Source organism: Nelumbo lutea, chromosome 1, assembly GCF_056320005.1.
Source record: "Nelumbo lutea isolate HS-2025 chromosome 1, American lotus-T2T, whole genome shotgun sequence".
Taxonomy (NCBI): domain Eukaryota; kingdom Viridiplantae; phylum Streptophyta; class Magnoliopsida; order Proteales; family Nelumbonaceae; genus Nelumbo; species Nelumbo lutea.
In genome coordinates, this window is record NC_142684.1 from 87,376,381 (window position 1) to 87,396,170 (window position 19,790).

General features: G+C 38.9%; 1 protein-coding gene across 1 annotated transcript in view; it reads left to right on the plus strand.

Annotated features, from left to right (window-relative positions):
- Positions 1-19,790, plus strand: part of LOC148875928 (transmembrane E3 ubiquitin-protein ligase FLY2-like) — a 62,928-nt gene that overhangs the window by 24,597 nt on the left and 18,541 nt on the right. The window contains exon 5 of the mRNA XM_088965749.1: positions 11,718-11,778. Coding sequence (XP_088821875.1) covers positions 11,718-11,778 — 61 coding nt within the window. The remainder of the gene's footprint in view (positions 1-11,717; positions 11,779-19,790) is intronic.

Here is a 19,790-nt window from a genome sequence, read left to right on the forward strand (position 1 = left end):
TTTCTGCCTACCAAAGCACAATAACATAATGTGGATCTCCTGTCATCCACATTTCCTGCCCAATCAACATCTTTATATGCTTCTACCTTAATGTGGCCATGTTTAGCAAACAATATACCCTTCTGGGGGTTCCCCTCATATAGCATAGCACCCTTTTTGCAGCAGCCATATGTATGTATTTGGGAGCATGCATGAACTGGTTGATGACACTCACATCATATGAAATGGTTGGATGAGTCATACATAGATAAAGAAGTTTCCCTAGTAATCTCTGAAACACTCCCTAGTTAGCTAAAAGTTCTCCATCATTAGCTGAGAGTTTATGGTTCACATGAATAGGGGTAGAAGTAGGTTTAGCACCAAGTTTTCCAATCTCAATAAGAAGATCCAACACATACTTCCACTGAGAAATAAAGATACCTTCCTTGGACCTAGCAACCTCAATGCCAAGAAAATACCCCAACTCCCCCAAGTCTTTGATCTCAAATTCAGAATTGAGAAACTTCTTGAGAGCACTAACTTCTTTTGTATCACTGCCAGTAATCACAATATCATCTTCATAAACAATAAGGAATGTCACCAGGGTGCTTCTTCTTTTAACAAAGAGGGTATGATCTGATTGAGTCTGAGTGTAGCCGAATTGAACAAGAGCGGCCCTAAACCTGTCGAACCAAGCACGTGGAGATTGTTTCAGGCCATAAAGTGATTTCTTCAATCTGCACACCTTACTTTGCATGTCCTTGCCATATATACCAGGATGAAGGGACATATATGCCTCTTTAGTGAGATGAGCATTTAGGAATGCATTCTTAATATCAAACTGATACAGAGGTCAATCATAGCAGGATAAAAAAACCCTCACCGAAGTCATTTTAGCAATTGGAGAAAAAGTCTCAGTGCAATCTATCCCATATACCTAGGTATATCCCTTAGAAACAAAACGAGCCTTGTACCTCTCAATTGACCCATCTGCATGATATTTGATAGTGAATATCCCAGGTATTGTTTTTATGAAGGGCTTCTATTTCAGTTCTCATAGCATCCCTCCATTATGGTGTGGCTAAGGCTTTTGAAACAAATTTTGGGATGGGTTGAGAGGAAATGGATGCTAGAAAGGCATAGTAGAATGGGGACAACAAGCTATATGAAAGGTGTTTGTAAATACAGTGAGCTGTACCCTCTTACCTTATTTCAAAGCAATAGGTAGGTCAAGGTCTGGAAACGAGGGTGCTGGTGGAGGAGGTGGTGGACATGTCCTCTCTTCAGTAATTGGAAGCGCCTGAGACTCAACTAGAGGTGTGGGATCAACTTGTGTTTGCCTTAGCCTTCGCCATTGGCACCACCTTTGGAGAATAGGATGAGTGGTAAAAGATGGAGGACTAGTAGGAGGAGGGGGAGGAGCAGGAATGAGAGACCTCGGAGGAGAGGATCCCTCCACGGGAATGGTGGTAACTGTGGAGGGCTTGACACAAGACTCAATTGGAGTTGGCAAAGGAAGGGGTGAAGAAAACAACTCAAGAAATCTCTCCCCTTTAGAAGGACAATTATAAAAAGGAACCGACTCTGAAAAGGTGATATCCATGGAAACAAACTAGGTGCCACTAATGAGATCAAAGCAATAGTATCCTTTTTGTGTGGAGGCATAACCAAGGAAGATACACTTCTGAGCCTTGGGGTTAAACTTTAGAATTGGGAATGTGGATATAATAAGTGCAACCAAAGACCTACAAAGGAATGGAGAAAATCTGAACACCAGGAAAGAGGACTCCTAAAGGAGATTTTAACTCCAAGACTTGAGAAGGCATGTGGTTAATGTGAACACCTTATTCAGTCCTAGGTTACGGTAGAGAAGGAGAAGAAGAAGAAGGGTTCGGCCAGTAGACCATATTGTCCCTCATAAGTGATGGGACACACAACTTAAACTTGAATAAAACAAACCTTTCACTCTCAAATAGATAAACCCAAATGACCAAAATACCCCTGTTTTGTGAACTCTAACACTCCCCCTCAAGCTAGAAAGTATATGTCATTATAGTCCCAGCTTGTCACAAATATAATATACTCTGCCTCAAGAGAATACCTTTGTAAAGAGATCTGCCCACTGATTTCCCAAGATCACATGAGATGTGGCTCTCACTCCATTGATCACTTTCTCTCTTACAAAGTGACAATTGACCTCAATATTCTTTGTTCTCTCATGGAAGACTGAATTGGAAAGATGTGAACAGCTGCTTGGTTATCACATTATAGTCTCATGGGTTTGTCAACTGAGAACCCCATCTCTTGTAGCAAGTTTTTCAACCATACTAGTTCACATAGCTCTGTACTTAGCTTCTGCACTACTCCTTGCCACCACTGTTTGTTTCTTGCTCTTCTAAGTTGCAAGATTGCCACCAAGGAAGGTACAATACCCTGTAGTTGATCTCCTGTCTGATACAGAACCAACCCAATCAGCATCTGTATACCCTACTATCTCAAGAGTCCCTCCACTTTTGTATAGCAAACCACGACCTGGAGCACCCTTCAGGTACCTAACAATCCTTAGAACTGCTTCCCAATGAAGAATCCGAGGATGTTGCATAAACTGACTCACCATACTCACAACAAATGATATATCTGACTGGGTAATAGTCAGATAATTCAACTTTCCCACCAACCTCCTATATCTTCTAGGATCATCAAACTCTTCACCTGCATCAACACTCAACTTGACATTCAGTTCCATAGGAGTCTCTGCTGGTTTAGCGTCTAATAGTCTGTTTCTTCAAGTAGGTCAAGAACATATTTTCTTTGACATAAGTTAATTCCATGTCTTGACCTTGCAACTTCTATTCCCAGGAAGTACTTCAGCTTACCCAAATCTTTGTATTGAAGTGGTCCTGTAGGAATTTCTTCAACCTGTCAATCCCATTACTGTCGCTCTCAGTTATGAAAATATCATCCACATACACCACTAGTAAGATTTTTCCGTCTTTTGAGTCATGGATGAACCCAGAATGGTCTACCTGACACTGTTTCATCCCAAAGTTTTTCACTTCACTGAACCTACCAAACCATGCACGTGGAGATTGTTTCAGTCCATAAATTGCCTTTTTGAGTCTATAAACCTTACCATCCTCTCCCTGAGCAACAAACCCTGGTGGTTGCTCTATATACACCTCCTCAATGAGATCACATGCAGGAAGGCATTTTTAATGTTAAGTTGCAAAAGAGGCCAATTATACATAGTAGCTAATGAAATCAACACCCGAACTAAACCAATTTTAGTCACAGGAGAAAATGTCTCTATATAGTCCAAACCATACAACTGAGAATAGCCCTTGGCCACTAATGGCCTTCAATTGTTCCACACTGCCATCTGGAAGAAACTTCATTGTGTAGACCCACTTACACCTAACAACATGCTTAATAGGAGGAAGAGTAGTGAGTTCCCACATGTGATTGTGTTGTAGAGCAGATAGTTCCTCTTCCATTGTTTGCCGCCACCCTGGGGAGGTAAGGGCTTCCTGGACAGTCTTGGGAATGGAGACAGATAATAGCAATGGTATAAAGTTGCGATGAGAAGCAGAAAGGTGAGCAGCTGAAACATAGTGTGAAATAGGATGAGATGTACAAGTGCGTTTACCTTTCCGCAGGGCAATAGGAAGATCAAGGTCCGAGGAAGAAGATGCAACCATAGGATCTCTTGACGAGGGTTGAATTGGAGGAGGGGCCGGTGCTCTTCTGTGAGTATACACTTGTTTGATTGGTGGCCTCTCAGTAGTAACTGGCACGGGAGGGGAATCCGCAATTGGAATGGGGACCACGGGAAGGGGATCCTCAATAGGGACGGGAAGAGGAACTATGGGGGAAGGAGAAGGAACCACAATGTCCAAGAAAAAAGGAACCGATTCAAAGAAGGTGACATCGAAGCACACAAATGACTTATGGGAGTTAGGGTTATAGCACTTATACCCTTTTTGAGTCCTGAAGTATCCAAGGAAGATACACTTATTAGCTTGTGCACATAGTTGTCAAGGCATCGTCTAGGTGACTAGGCTCCCTTGGCTGGGCGCCTCGCCCAAATGCCTTGACTTTTAGCAACTAGGCGCCCTCCTAGGCGACAAAAATGACAAGGCGGGTGCCTTTTATCTTACCATTTATGTTGCTGTATCTTATTAATGTATGTGTCAATACATTTTATTATATGCTATATATATCAATTATACTTTGTTTTAATGTTTTACTATTGAAATTTAAAAGATCAAAGGGTTTGGAGAAGAGAAAAAGAAAGAAAGAAAGAAAGAAAAGAAAGAGGAAAGAAAGAATAGAATAATAAAATTTTTTCTATTCTCTCTCTCTCTCTAATTAAATAAAACAAAAACTCCATCCTTGTTTTTTTTTTTTTTGTTTTACTTTCCATCTTGAATATTTATCATATAAAGTTGATAAGCATCTTTAGCTGCTAATTAAATACTTATTATAGTAGTATTATTTTTGAAAATGATGAAATTAATAGATGTAAAAGATTTTTATCTTTTAGATGTGATGATTTGCCACATTTTTAGAGGAAATTTAATGTTCTTAATAAAGAGAATTGCTATTTTTCAATTAGCATACATGCTGAATGGTATATAAAACTAGGAAACTAGCCAAAAGTCAGATTTTTATATTATAAAATTTTTATCGCCTAGGCGACTAGGCGCCCCAGTGTCACCTAGAATTGCCTAGACGCCTTGAAAACTATGCTCGTGCATTTAACTTGTCTAAACCAAGCTCCAAATTTTGAACAAAACAAACACACCCAAAGACTCTCGGGGTGAGAGGAAACGGAGACAAGGTGGGAAACAACACTGAGAAGGGGGATTGACTTTCAAGAATGGACATGGGCATCCGATTGATGAGAAAACATGATGTGAGGACAACATCACTCCAAAAACGCTTTGGGACATTCATATTAAGCATCTTGATTGAGCAATTTCAAGGAGATGTTGATTTTTCCGTTCAGTTACACCGTTCTGTTGTGGGGTGTAGGAACAAGAATTTTGATGAATTGTCCCATGGTGCTCTAAGTATTGCTGAAATGGTGTTGTGGTGTAATCTTTTGCATTATTGGAGCTAAGAATTTTAATATGAACACCAAATTGGGTACGTATTTCAGCATAAAATTTTTGAAAAATAGAGAACAATTCACTGTGATATTTCATAAGATAAATCCATTTCATCCTTGAAAATTCATCAACAAAAATTACAAAATACTTATAGCCATTGTATGACATCACTTTGATTAGACCCCAAACATCGGAATGAACTAAAGAAAAAGGACTCAAGACACGACTATCAACTCTTGGACTAAAAGAGACTCTATGATGTTTCCCAAGCTGACACGACTCACAATCCAACGATGAAAGATGATTCAATGTAGGAACCAACAACTTTAGAGCCTTGAGAGAAGGATGACCAAGTTTGTAGTGCCATTGAAGAGGAGTAAGAGAAGACTAAAAAGCTACTGGAGGGCCACCACCATCAAGGTAATACAATTCACCTGCCTCATGCCTTCCACCAATCTTCATCCCCATCATGAGATCCTGAAACACACAAGAAGAGGGATAAAAGGTTATGGAACAATTAAGTGACTTGGTTAATATACTAACAGACATAAGGTTAAAAGGGAACTTGGGGACATATAAAATAGATGATAAAGATAAGGGGGAGAGATCAACATCACCAACACCACAAATGGGAGATGTAGAACCATTAACAAGAGTAACTGTGTGAGATGTGGAGGACTGAGAAAGAGAAGAAAAAACATTTGGAGTCCCAGACATATGGTCCAAGGCTTCGGAGTCAATGATCCAATGTGAAGGCTTGGAAGCCAAGCAAGCCATACCTGAATGGGCAAGGGTAGTTGTGTTCTGTTGAGAAGATGTCTGAAGGAACTGTTCATATACTGCATGGGGTACACTCACCATCTCCTTCCCAGAAGCACTAGTAGATGTGGAGGGGATCGGGTCTGTTTGCTAACTTTCACTAGCTGTACCACTACCCTTAGTCACAGCATGGTTAGCCCAAGTGTTGGGTGGACCATGTAAATCATAGCAGAAATTAACCATGTGCCCCTCTAATCCACAGTATGTACACTTCCTAGGGGCATTACTTCTTCCTTTACCATGACTTCCCCCCGAGTCCCGACCTCCACTCCGGCCACTAACACGGTTAAACATGGGACCACCACGGTTACCTGGAAGTCCACGGCCACCATCACCACCACCTCTATTTCCACGACCTCCTCCTCTAGTCACCACCAAACCAGATCTGTCTGAGAGAGAAGAATGCTCTGTAGACTCAATAGATGTCCTCCCAAGACAGGCAAAAACTTCTTCAAGTGAGGGAAGAGCAGATCCTCCCAGTATTTGTGCTTGGACAGGCTCATATCCAGTCTTCAAACCCACCAAAAACCTCGTCACATCAAGTTGCTCACGCTGTTGTTGCTGAACTTGAACATCCGGTGTCAGAGGATGATACACATTAAACTCATTTAAGATATTTCTCAGACTTGCATAGTATTCCTCCAAGCTTTGACTGCCTTGCTTCAGATTAAAGTACTCTTGATACAACTGATATACCCTAGCTGTATTGTCTTGCCTAGAATACAGTTTCTTAGCATGATCCTAGATTTCTTTAGCTGTATCTAGGAACATAAAGTTCACACTAATTTTTGGTTCCATGCTATTCCACAGCCATGTCATTATTTGTGCATCCTCCTGTTCCCAATCACTAAAGCCTAGAGAATTAGAAGAGGGCTTCTCCTCTCTCACATGTTTTACCTTTTTCTTGGCTTTTAAAAACACCTCCATAGATTTTGCCCATGGCACATAGTTCTCACCATTCAACTTAATAGATGTCTTTTGAACATTTAGGTAATCTGGAGAAATCATAACACCTATTTTATTGTCATTCCCATTTCTAGTTGATGCCATCTTAACTAATTCACTACTTCATAAAGAAATCACTGTTATAGGCAGAGTATTCACCTTCAAATATTCAACACAGCTTCACGCACCACCACAAAACCCTAACTCACTTTCACCACCACCGACTTCTCCAAATACACATCACACACCTAATACAAGGGCTGAAATCACTCAGCCGTTAAATCAAACACCTGTACTGCACACTGCAAAACCACTCACACACCTAATACAAGAGCTGAAATCACTCGGCCATTAAATCAAACACCTGCACTGCACACTGCAGAACCAACATGTACTTAGTTGAACACTGTTCACCCGAACCTGCTCTCTTCGTACCATCAAATAGAGAGCTACCTACCAATCACCACAAACAACCATTGCACCACACACTGGAGGCATGAAGGCCTCCAATAGAGAAAAACGATCACTCCTTTGCAAGCTTTCCCTTAATCTCCTAGTGGTTCTTGAGAAATCTGCGAAACCCTAGAGAAGAGGGCGATAGAAAAAAAACTGGGTAAACCAGAAAAAAAAAAAGAACAAGACGAGCAGATTTGAACTTGTTACATTTGCTCTGATACCATGTGAACACCTTATTCAGTCCTAGGTTACAGTAGAGAAGAAGAAGAGGAAGAAGAAGAAGAGAAGAAGAAGAAGGAGAAGAAGAAGGAGAAGAAGAAGGGTTCGACCAGTAGAGGAAAATCTGTCCTCTCTAGTCGACCCACTTGTATTTATCTCCAATAAGCTTAGTTACAAGAAAGACCATATTGTCCCTCATAAGTGATGGGACACACAACTTAAACTTGAATAAAATAGACCTTTAACTCTCAAATAGATAAACCCAAATGACCAAAACATCCCTGTTCTGTGAACTCTAAAGGATGCTCCTTGCAGCTGTTAAAACTGCATCACCCCAAAACTTCATAGGAACATGGGTAGCAAAAAGGATGCTCCTTGCAACTTCCACAATATGTCTGTTTTTCCTCTCTGTTACTCCATTTTGTTGTGGAGTGCGGGCACAAGAACTCTGATGAACAACACCAAATTTCTCATGATAGGAAGTAAGGTCATTTTCAAAATATTCCTTAGCATTGTCTGATCGGAATATTTTGATGTGGGCGTTAAATTGAGTGAGTACATGTTTATGGAATTGTTGCACAAGTTTAGGCACTTCAGCACAAGAGTGCATAAGGTAAATCTAAGTATATCATGAAAAATCATCAATAAACATGATGAAATATCTATAGCCACCTATACACGGTAAAATGATAAGGCCCCCACATAAGAGTGAACAATATTAAAAGGATCTGTCGATCTTTTATTACTTAAAGGATAAGTGTTCTTACAATGCTTTGAGAACTCATAGGACTCACAATGTAGACTTTACAGACTGATTTCTTTAAACAACTCTGGAAACAATTGTCTTAATGAAGAAAAAGATAAAGGAACCAGCTGGCTATGACATAACATAATGCAACTAGTGGACTCTAAAACAAATGCAGTTCTCTTAGGTTGTACTTGTTTCTGCTCAGGCATGTCTAACAGATAGATCCCATTCGCCTTATGGCCACTCCTAATCACCTTCTGAGATTTCATGTCCTTAAAAACACAATATGAAGGTAAAAAGGTTACATTGCACTTCAAAGATTTAGTCAAATTACTAACCGAAAGCAAATTGGTATTAAGTTTAGGTACATGAAGAACAAATGATAATGCCAGGGCATTAGAGAGCCATCAACAAGGGATATCTTATTCTGGCCAGAAAGGAATCGGTAAGAAGTGGATAGCTTTAAAACATTGGTCATATGGTCAAAAGCACTAGAATTAATTATCCAAAGGGGTTTATGAGTACCTGAGACAGAAGCATGATGTGCAGTGGCACGAATACCTGAGTGAGCATATGCGGAAGAAGGAACAGTCTCTGAAGGAGCTGTAGCAATGGACTACAAATGACTGATTATTCGACATACTTCTCATACTCAGCCTTGGCGGCTACAAGCTATTCTCCCACTGACTTCTCTCCACCTTGTCCTTGTTCACCTTGTGAGGAGGTGGCTACATTTGCATTACCACCTTTTCCAATTTCAAACCTTTTTCCACCATTTTCTTTCTTGAGTCTGGTAGGAATGAGCTATAGGTGCAACTTCCAACAGATAATATCTTTCTTCTCAGTGTTAATATTCGGCTTCACTCTGGCCTTGGCATAGTGATCAACTTGCGGCTCGACAGATTGAACCTGTCTTCTGCTCTCCTCACTGCTCACCATAGCATATGCCTGAGACAAAGTCACCTCATCCTTTGCTGAAACATTCTGCCTCACAGTATCATACTTTGAGTTGAGTTCAGTGAGGAACTCAAAGACCCGATTTCTCTCCACCAACTTCCTATATGTTTCTGCATCCTTTGTGCAACCCCAAACAACAGTCTCCATCAGATCAATCTCTTACCAAAGAAATTTCAGTATAGAGAAGTAAACAACTTAGGGCTTCTTCCTCTGTCTTAGATTAGTCACATCATGCTTCAATTTGTAGGCCTGAGCAACATTAAGTTTTTGGAAATACGTCTCCGTAACACTATCCCACACTTCTTTTGCAGTTTCCATTCACAGGTAATGCTAACTAATGTGTGGTTGCATAGAATTCACTAACCAATCCACTACTGTGTAGTTTTCTTACATCCATCTTTTATAGGTAGGATCCTCCTCCTCCGATTTCTTGCTCCCGGTAATGTGACCCCATTTTCCTCTACTACACATGTATTTTAATAGATTGAGACTAGGCTAAATAATTGGTCCCATCCAACTTCACAATAGTCACAACCCTAAAATGATTCTCTATTGATCCCCTATGTCCAAATCTATGGAATATTTGGTCTCTCCTCCAGTTTTCTCCATTGAGTGAGTGGATGCATACAAAAATCAAATTAGGGATTTACTAGGCTAGATTTATTGTTCTAAGCAAAGAACAACCCTTCAACCTCCCAAAAATAGGGTTTCACAATACTTGGTAGGATGGAGAGAGAGAGAGAGAGAGAGAGAGAGAGAGAGAGACTTCAACCACTCCTACTAGAGGTTCCAGAACTTAGTCCAACCAAAACCACCCTTAAAAGAAATCAAAAGGATTACCTTTGATCTCCAAGCACCTGGTTCAAATAGTCTCTACGACCTGTAACAAGACTTCTCTAGTTATCTAGGGTTTTCGGGAAAAATCTCCAAGAACCTGCTTTGGGCTTCAACTAAGGATGAAAACCTCCACAAAAACTCTCCAAAAAACCCTCATAATTGGGTTGCATAAGTTGTTGATTGATCAACCGATTAATTCTCCATACACACTGTGTATGGGCAAAGAAAAGAGAAAGAAATCAAAAGTGAGACCCGCTCTGATACAAGTTGAGAAATACACCTGCAGTAATTTAGAAAATATAGGAAAAGAAAGAAAGAAAGGAAGAGAAAGGAGAAGAAAGAGGTATCAGCAGTAGGTTGTAGAAGAAGATAAGGGAAGAGAGAAAAGATGAGTCGAAACTCTCTCTCTAGCCCCCTTGATCTCTTTTATTAACTTAATTCTAAATTAAGTACAATTACTTGGATGCCCTTAATGGGGCGGCCAATACTAAAGAAATAATTAAAGAAAAAAAAAACCATTACTAAGGCCCATAACCAACAAACATAACCTTAGACACTACTTAAAAGAAATAAAAAACACCAAGACCCATTTGACCCATTCTCACTACAGAGTAAACAAATTACACCATGGGACCTCCTCCTGAATATGCTTATTTAGTTCATCTATGGCTAGTGCAAACAAATAAGGTGCATTGAACCTTGATGAAGTCTGATTGTAATTGTAAATTTAATACCCACTCCCACTAGTGTTCTAGCATTGGTTGTTGCACCCTCACACACGTTCTTAGTAATTTAGAAGTTTCACTGGTAAGCAAGAAAGTATAAGATGAAGCATTAACATGCAGGTTTTAACCTTGAGAAAGAAGAACATGAAGAGAGAAGGTTTGTAGCTAGGAAGAGAAGAGATGGACAATCTTTTGATGGGTTGGCAGGCTATTGCAGGATATTCCATTAGAAAACAGCAAAATAATGGTGTGGAGCTTCAGAAATAAAATCAGACACTTTAAATGGTATTCAAGAGACATGCAGCTTGAATTTCAATGGGTACAAAAATCAACCAATAGTCTGGCTAAACCAGGGTGGGGTGGGTAACAGCAACAATTATTTTGTGCTCAAACATACAAAAGTTTGTGGTGGGGTGAGATAGTAGTGGCTATGCTCACTTTATTTTCCTTGATTGTAAATACAACCTTTGGTTGTAATAATGAATTCATCTTCATTGCTGATCAATAAAAAAAAAAAAAAAGGAAGCCAGCAAATAATTGTTGAATAGAGGGCTCCTGAAGTAAAAGGAAATTAAACTTTGATGGTTGCAGCTCAGGCAACTTAGATGCATCAGGTATTATGGAAGTTGTCAGAAATGATATTTGATAGGTGCAACATGTTTAATTCTTGGGGATGGTGGGTTTTGGCAATTTATTGTCTGCTATGCCTTCTTATATTTGCTCTGTTGGTACCTCTCCTACCCCTAACTATTCTGTGCTAAGTAAATATCTGTGCTTTTCAAACATTTTGATTGGCAAGGATTTTTGCGTTCAATATGTAGTTTAATTCACTCTGCCTGATCAATTTTTTGCAATAGTTGTGCATTTTCCTTTACATCTACTTGATACTTGATGTTTCCCTTGTCCTTATCTCTTTTGTAGTGGAAGAGAAGGAGAGCTTGGCCAAGATGAAGATTATTTTTTGGCTACTCCATATCACTTGGTAACCAATCAACTTCATATAGTGATGCAACTTTTCTTTATTAACACAATTTTGATGATGATCATACAGTGGGTGGGAAGGGAGGCGAATTCATTTGCTGGTTGCTTAGCCAAACAAGTAGCATCTAGATCAGTTGTATTGGGCCCAATTGTAATTTTGTGCTGTTTCTTTTCTTTTAAAGGGTGAAGCTGCACCTCCCGCCTCCTGCTGGGATGCTTGTAACAGTCCTTATTTTGCTGAGAATGATTTTTTAATGAAATTTTACTTGTAAAAAAAACACAATTTTGATGATGATACCGAAAAGTTATCTTGTAGTGATGCTCAAATTTAATAACTATAAATTTTATTTTAGTTGTTACTTCCTATTGAAGAGAAGTGCTTCCTGTGGTATAGGTCCCTCCTTCAGGATCTCCAAAACTAAATTTTGACCAGTGTTCTCTTGGAAATCCAGTGAGATAGAATAGAAACATCTTATTAGGTTTACACTTAAGGTGGTGAGGAGAATTGAGAAAATCATTAGGGACTTCTTGTTGGATCTAGGGGACAATAAGAGTAGTCATATGATGAAATTGGAAGAGCAATGAAAACCTAAAGAGATGGGAGGGTTAGAAATAGGAAGGATTCAAGAAAAAAATTGGCTTTGTTGGGGAAATGGTTGTGGAGGTTCCTAAAAGAAAGAGAGGCTTTATGGCATTTGGTGATCAAGAGCATCTATGGGTTGCACCCAAATGGATGGGACTCGGGGCCTACTAAGGCTGCAACTTTGAGGAGCCCTTGGAAATTGATTTTGACGTTATTGCCTACTTTCATGCAAAGCATAAGATAGTGGGGGGATTCTCCCTTGTGCCAAGCCTTCCCTAAGATTTATAACTTCTCCAATTCTAAAAACAAACTAGTTTCTGAAATGGTAACCTTGGGAGGGAATGGCTAAATTTGGGACTTGGGTTTGAAAAAATTAGAAAACCATTAAGGGATAATGAAACAAATGAGCTGGTTTCTCTTGGTGACTAAACTTGAAGTGGATGGAGTGGAGTTGGACTCTCAAGAGGAAATAGCCAATTGTTTTGTAGTCCACTTCAAATCTATCTTGAGGAAACCTCTAGCTAGTAGAGTGGAGTTGGTTGGTTTGGAATGGCCTACACTTTCTGAAGAAATTAAAAGTTGGTTGCAAAGGAATTTTGAGGAGGAAATCCAACAAGCAGTTTTTTCAATGGATAGATCTAAGGCACCAAGGCCAGATGGCTTTACTATGGCATTCTTTTAAGAATGTTGGGACATGATTAAAGGAGATTTGTTGGAGGTTTTTAAAGAATTCGAGGAATAGTCTGTCATTAGTCGTGGAGTTAATGCTACTTTCCTAGCCTTGGTTCCAAAGAAGGAGGCGGCCAAACATTCTAAAGATTTTAGACCAATTAGTTTGGTTACAAACATCTATAAAATTTTCTAAGGTTTTATTTTTGAGGATCAAAAAGGAACTTACCCCCCTCTTTAGTCAAGCTCAGGGCTCCTTTGTTCATGGTAGGCAAATTGTTGATCAGATTTTAATAGCAAATGAAAGTTGGAAGAGATGAGGAGATTGGGTAGGCAAGAATTTGTTTGCAAATTGGATCTTGGAAAGGCCTATAATTTAGTGGATTGGAGTTTTCTGTTAGAGATGCTTAGGAAGTGTGGATTTGGGGATAGATGGTGCAAGTGGATAGCTGGCTGTTTTACATCTTGCCATTATTCAGTTCTAGTTAATGGGGTACCAAAGGACTTCTTCCTAGCACTTAGGGGCCTGAGACAAGGTGATCCACTGTCCCTTTCCTATTCACATTGGTTGCTGATGCGCTTAGTAGACTTTTGTCAGAAGTAGACAGAGCTGGATTAATAAGAGGATGGAGATAAGGAAGAAATCAAGTCCTGGTAACCCACCTTCAGTTTGCAGATGATATCATAACTTTTTTTGAGGGATGTGATTTGTTAGGGGTAAAGAATATGAGGAGTCTAATAATTCTCTTTAAGAATGCCTCAAACTTGAAAATAAATTTTGAGAAGAGCCGTATGGTGGGGTTAAATGTGGAGGGCAGGGAGTTAGAGTCTATTGCTGCCTGCTTAGAGTGTCCTCTTTCTGCTTGGCCCTTAATCTATCTAGGACTCCCCCTAGGTGCAAATCCAAAGAAAAGTAGGTTTTGGAACCCAGTGGTGGAAAAGTTTGAAAAAAAGCTGGTTGCATGGAAAAAGAACTATATCTCTTTGGGGGGCAGAATGACTTTGATTAGGGCCATTCTTGCTAACCTACCCATCTATTTTCTATTTGTTTTTAGGATACCTTCTAGGGAAGCCAAGAAGATAGAAAAAGTGATGAGGGACTTCTTGGGGGAGCTAAGTGAAGAAAAAAAGGACCATTTGATTAGGTGGGAGGTGGTGAGTCGAAGCAAGGAACAAGGGAGTTTAGGGTTAGGGAACCTAGTTAATAAGAATGAAGCTCTTTTGGCAAGTGGTTATGGAGGTGGCCTTTGGAAAGGGAGAGACTATGGCACGAGGTGGTGGCTAGTATCCACGTCTGTTCTGAATTTGGTTGGGATGTTGGGTATCTCGATGAGTTTCTCTCACAACACCTTGGGAGGCAATTTTTGGCATCCTTTCAAAATTCCTCAAGTTTGTAAGGTATGATGTCTACACTGGTAATTAGGTTATGTTTTGGGAAGATGTTTGGGTGGGCATCCAACCTCTAGAAGACCTCTTCCCCTCCCTCTTTTGTATTTCCCTCTATAAAAAGGAGTCTGTTTCTCCCCCCATTCTCCTGTTGTCTCTAGATTGGGAGTTTGGGTTTCGTAGAGGTTTGAGGGATGAGGAATCCGCTTCTATCTTTGAGCTCCCACTTCTACTCAATTTTGTCTATCTGGACCCTCTTAAACCAGATAGAAGAATTTTGCCTTTGACTTCGAGTGGCTCCTTTTCTTGTTCATCCTTCTTTAAGTTCCTTTGCTTTACTCCTTCCCCTTTGTTGTTCCCAATCAAAGAAATTTGGTCAAGGCCTATTCCACCTAGAATAGCCGGTTTTTGTTGGGAAGTTTTTTATGGTAAAATTAATATTGTGGACAACTTGCAAAAGAAGAGACCTTATTTATGCTTGTCCCCTAACTGGTGTACTTTATGTAAAGTGTAGAATGAGGATTGTTATCAGTGTTTTAAAAGCGCAAGGTGCAAGGCGAGGTGCACACCTTTTTGGAGCAAGGCGCAAAATTATAAAAAAAATGCTAAAAAATGAAAAAAATATCAGAAATTTCAAAAATATGCCAAAAAATTCAAAAAACATAATATTAATAAAAGATATAAACTTAAATTATATAATTATGTTTTAGAGAATCTATTATCCAAAATTAAGGGTCTGTTTGGTTTGCTGGAATAGGGGTCTGGAATCGGAATCGGAATGGGCTATTCCGATTCCAATTAGTTGGGCGGAATCGGAATCGCATTCCCATTCTTACTGGAATGGTATTCCCCCATTTGAGGGAATGGTCATTCCCTGCCCCTCCCTTGGGAATGAAATCCCATTCCTGCTGATTTTAACTCCCATTCCCATTCCTGTGTGAACCAAACAGACTATGGGAATGGACCATTCCGATTCCGATTTAGGAGGATTTTGATTCCGACTACAAACCAAATGGACCCTAAAATACATAAACATAAGATGTAATTATGTAAAACATATTCAAATGAGAATTTAGAAATAAAATCAAACATATAAAACATTTTCAAGCATTTAAAGCCTCTAATTTCTTTTTTCACTCAATTTTATTACTTCACGTAGCTAATGAAATGAAAAACATATTACATTCCTGATTCTGTGACCTAGGCGAGGCGCCTTTTCTGATACACCCAATTTGGTAATGTTGTTCATTCATTCATCCTAATAAAATGTCTTCTTAAAAAACAAGTAAAACTATAAAATCATTATTTTTTGTGTGAAAACTAAGAATTTAAGACCTAACATGGACTTGTTTGGGCTTGCCTCGAGGGGCACGACTTGTTCAAGGGCGGAGCCCCCGGCCCAGCCGCTATGTTCAGGAAAGGCAAAAAAGCGTCAAATTTTCAAAAGCCGCACACCTGGGCTGAGGCACAAGGCGCACTAGGCGCATTCCTAGGCGCACCAGGTATGCGCCTTTTGAAAGGACTGCGCCTAGGACCTAGGCGAGGTACATACCCTGAAATGCGCCTCGCCTGTGTGCCTAGGTGCACCTTTTAAATCACTGATTGTTATACCTACTGATCTCTTGCTCCTTTAGTGAAGATTTTTGGAATTTGGTTTTTATGCTGTTTGGGTGCAGGTGGAACTTGCCATTTGAAGTAAATCTGCTTTTTGACCCATCTACTTTTGGGTGGCCAACGAAGAGAGGGAAGTTAATGTGGAAATGTATTAGGGCAGCTCTCTTATGGAGCATTTGGGAGGAAAGAAATGCTAGAATATTCTAGGAGAGAAGGCATGCTGAAATAAAGAGTATATTGACAAGGGCAATCCTTTGGTTAAAGAGTACTGATTTCTTTGTGGACTACTCTAGTGATGACCTTCAAAGGAGCTGGTCAGCAGTGACTTCCACTTCATCCAAGAAAAAAAAAAACCAAAACACAAGCAAGGTGGTTACCCCCTCTGGAGGGGATTGTAAAGTTGAACTTTGATGGGAGCAGTCAAGGCAATCCAGGACCTTCGGGCATAGGAGGGATCTTGAGGAATATGGATAGTAACATTCTCTCCTTATTTTCAGGCTCTACAAGGGCTGAGTTACTAGCTGCGGTACAAGGACTACAGATTGGATGGCTGTCGGACTTGGATACTGTTGTTTAGGGCTACAGGGATATCATCAAAAAAGTTAAATGGCTTACAAGAACTATGTCAATTAGATTTTAGTGGGTTAGCAAACCGGCCAATGCCATGGCAGATTCTCTAGCTAAACAAGGGGCTTCAAGGGTTTCTCTGTTTTGTGCTATGTAACTGTAATCTGAGAAGAGTTTGGGTTTGGAACTATCCTTAAGGGGAGGTAACACCTTGTGCCTCCTCTTGGAGTGTTTGTACTATTTCTATTTCTATTAAATAAAATACCATTCATTCATAAAATGAAAAGAGCTGGTTTCTCTTGTAACCCTACTTGAAAACATTAACTTGTCATTGTTGGGGTGTGACAAGAGAATTTGGATTCCTAATACCAATGGTTGCTTTACTTGTGCCTCCTTTTCTAAAACCTTTTCTACCCTTACAAAGTACCAACTTTTTCCTGTGAAAGAGGTGTGGTGTAGCCCAATTACCCCCCGAGTCAAGAAATTTTTTTTATTTTTCATTTTTTGTTGGGAGGCTGTCAACCAAATCACCAACACCGATGGAAGGCTCCAAAGGAAATGGAAACACTGGTCTTTCTCTTCCCCATGTGTGTGTTCTTTGCTTGAAGAGCGGGGAAAAAACTTACCATCTTTTATTACATTGTTCTTATGCTTCTAGATTGTGGTAGCTTTTCTTTTCATTGTTTGCAAAATGTGGGTGGTGCCAGCTGCAATAGTGGATTTATTTAGAATAGATGTGTTTGGAGGCTCTACACGAAGACAAAATATTTCATGGCAATGTATAAGTGGGCGGTACTATGGGGATTATGAGGTGAAAGAAATGCAAGGATTTTTGAAGAAAGGTATAAACAGGTTGAGGAAGTGTTTGTACTTACAAAGGTGAGGGTAGCGCATTAGGCTGTGATAAGTGGGGAACTCCAGGGCATTTCTATTAATGATTTGCTTAGGGAGTGGCAGGTGGTGGCTGGGTTTCAGATTACAAGACAACAAAGGATGGTAGAATGGTCCCCTCCTGCCACATAGGTGTTCAAACTCAACTTTGATGGCTGCTGCATTGGAAACCCGGGGGCCTTGGGTGTGGAGGGTGTTGTTAGAGATCATGGTGGCAGTTTTATTCTAAGTTTTTCAGTCTGGTGGGTCAGGGGAATTCTTTAAGAGCTGAACTTCTGGCTTTAGTTCAAGGATTAAAGTTGTTGTCTAGGCAGGAAATGAAGAATGTGGAAGTAGAGGGTGACTATGAAATGGTGCTAAAGATGGATGACAATTCAAGTTCAAATTCTGTGTAAATTCAGACCTCTAGGCAGACTGGCTCAATCTCTAGGTGCTTCCTTGAACGTCTCATTCAAGTGGGTGCCTAGGAGTGTCAACATGCTGGTTGGTTCTTTGGCTAAGGCTGGGGTTGGCAAGGATTTTTTAGATTGGGGATGCCCAGGACCGGGTTGTAATTTGTATGTTGTTATTTGTAATAGTTCCTGCTTTATTTTACTTGTGCTAAGGGTATTGGGAGATCCAGTGTTGTACCCTTCAACCTGCTGCACATTTTTCTGAACAATTTGGCTTTTAATGAGGTACATCCCATTATTTATCATCTTCTTTTCCTTTTCTCTCTCTCTCTCTCTCCTATACTTCTTTCCCTTGCTTCTTTTTTTTTTCTTTCACTTTATTTTCTCTTTACTGAAGTTGGAACATGGTATTAGAGCATTAAGGGTGACTGTCACTGTTCACGTCTCTCTTTTTGTGCCCTAGGAATAGAGAATATTCTCTATTCTTTGTTGGAAGGGAAAAAGGACTCAAGAGGACTGATCGCCCCCTTGGAAAAGAGGCTTTAATGCCTTAGGTTGCGGTGTTTTGAAAGTTGGTGGTGCTCCTCAATGTGTGGTGACATCTTGTGGTAAGTGTGTGATGCTTCCATAGCATTTCTAAAGCAGAAGTGTTGTGATTCTTGGTGTTTACACCAAGGAAAAAGAGTGCTACAGTAGGTGTATACTGGTTGTTTGACAGTTTGCTTAAGTGATACACCGATGATTTATTCTCATACTGATGACTTCATCAAATAGTAACGCTAAACCTATTATAGTTGTGTAATTAGATTTCGTGGTTTCTCAATTAACTACACTAAAACTTAATGGTACTAATTATATTCCATGGCCAAGTTATTTGAGGTATCTTTCATTACAAGAGGCAAGGTTCAAAGTATTGGAAATGCCAAATGTATTGGAAAGGCAATTTTAAGAGACGTATTGGGATACGCCGTGGATACGCATGCGTATTGGAGAAAAACTAAGATACGCATAGATATGCTTGGAAACACTATAAATACTTTAATAAATCATAAAAATGCATCAATAATACTAAGTATAAGACCTCAATGAGGTGTATATACATTAAATTAATATATTTTAATGGTTTCATGAAGAAATATATTGTAGTTAACAATTTCATTAAAAATCCTATGTTTAACTATAATTTATAAATTATAATTCTTAAGTTTTAATGTTTTATGGGATGGAAAAAACCCAACTCTCCTATCCAACCATAAAACATGCATTGGCACAACTTCTAAGTGAAAATATAATTAATAATTATTTATTGTTTATTTCCAAAAATGATAAAAAATAAATAAACATTATATAATATATTCAAAAAATAATTATTAAAGAAGAAATTTCAATTGCTTTGTGGATATGATAGATCATCCATAGAATTATAATATATTCAATCATTGTGATCAAATGATAAAATATAATTAATTTTTAATTCTAAAAACATAAAAAAATAAAAAAATAAAAAAATAAAAAAATAAAAAATAATTATTAAAGAAGAAATTTCAATTGGTTTATGGATATGATAGATCATCCATAGAATTATAATATATTCAATTGTTGTGGTCAAATGATAAATTATATTTAATTATTATTTATTTTTTAATTCTAAAAATATAAAAATAAAAAATAATAAAGACGAAATTTCAATTTCTCTATGGATATGATAGATAAATCCATAGATCTAAAACATATTTAGTCTTTATAGGCAGAGAAAAATTACATTTTCAAAATTTTTTGTTAATTTATATTTTCCCTAAATATCTTCATGAAATTTCCATAAATCTACTGATAACACAAAAAAATTGTGATTTTGAATGTAAGAAATGTAGGTCAACATAAATTTAAATGTTCAAGAAAAAAAGAAATTAC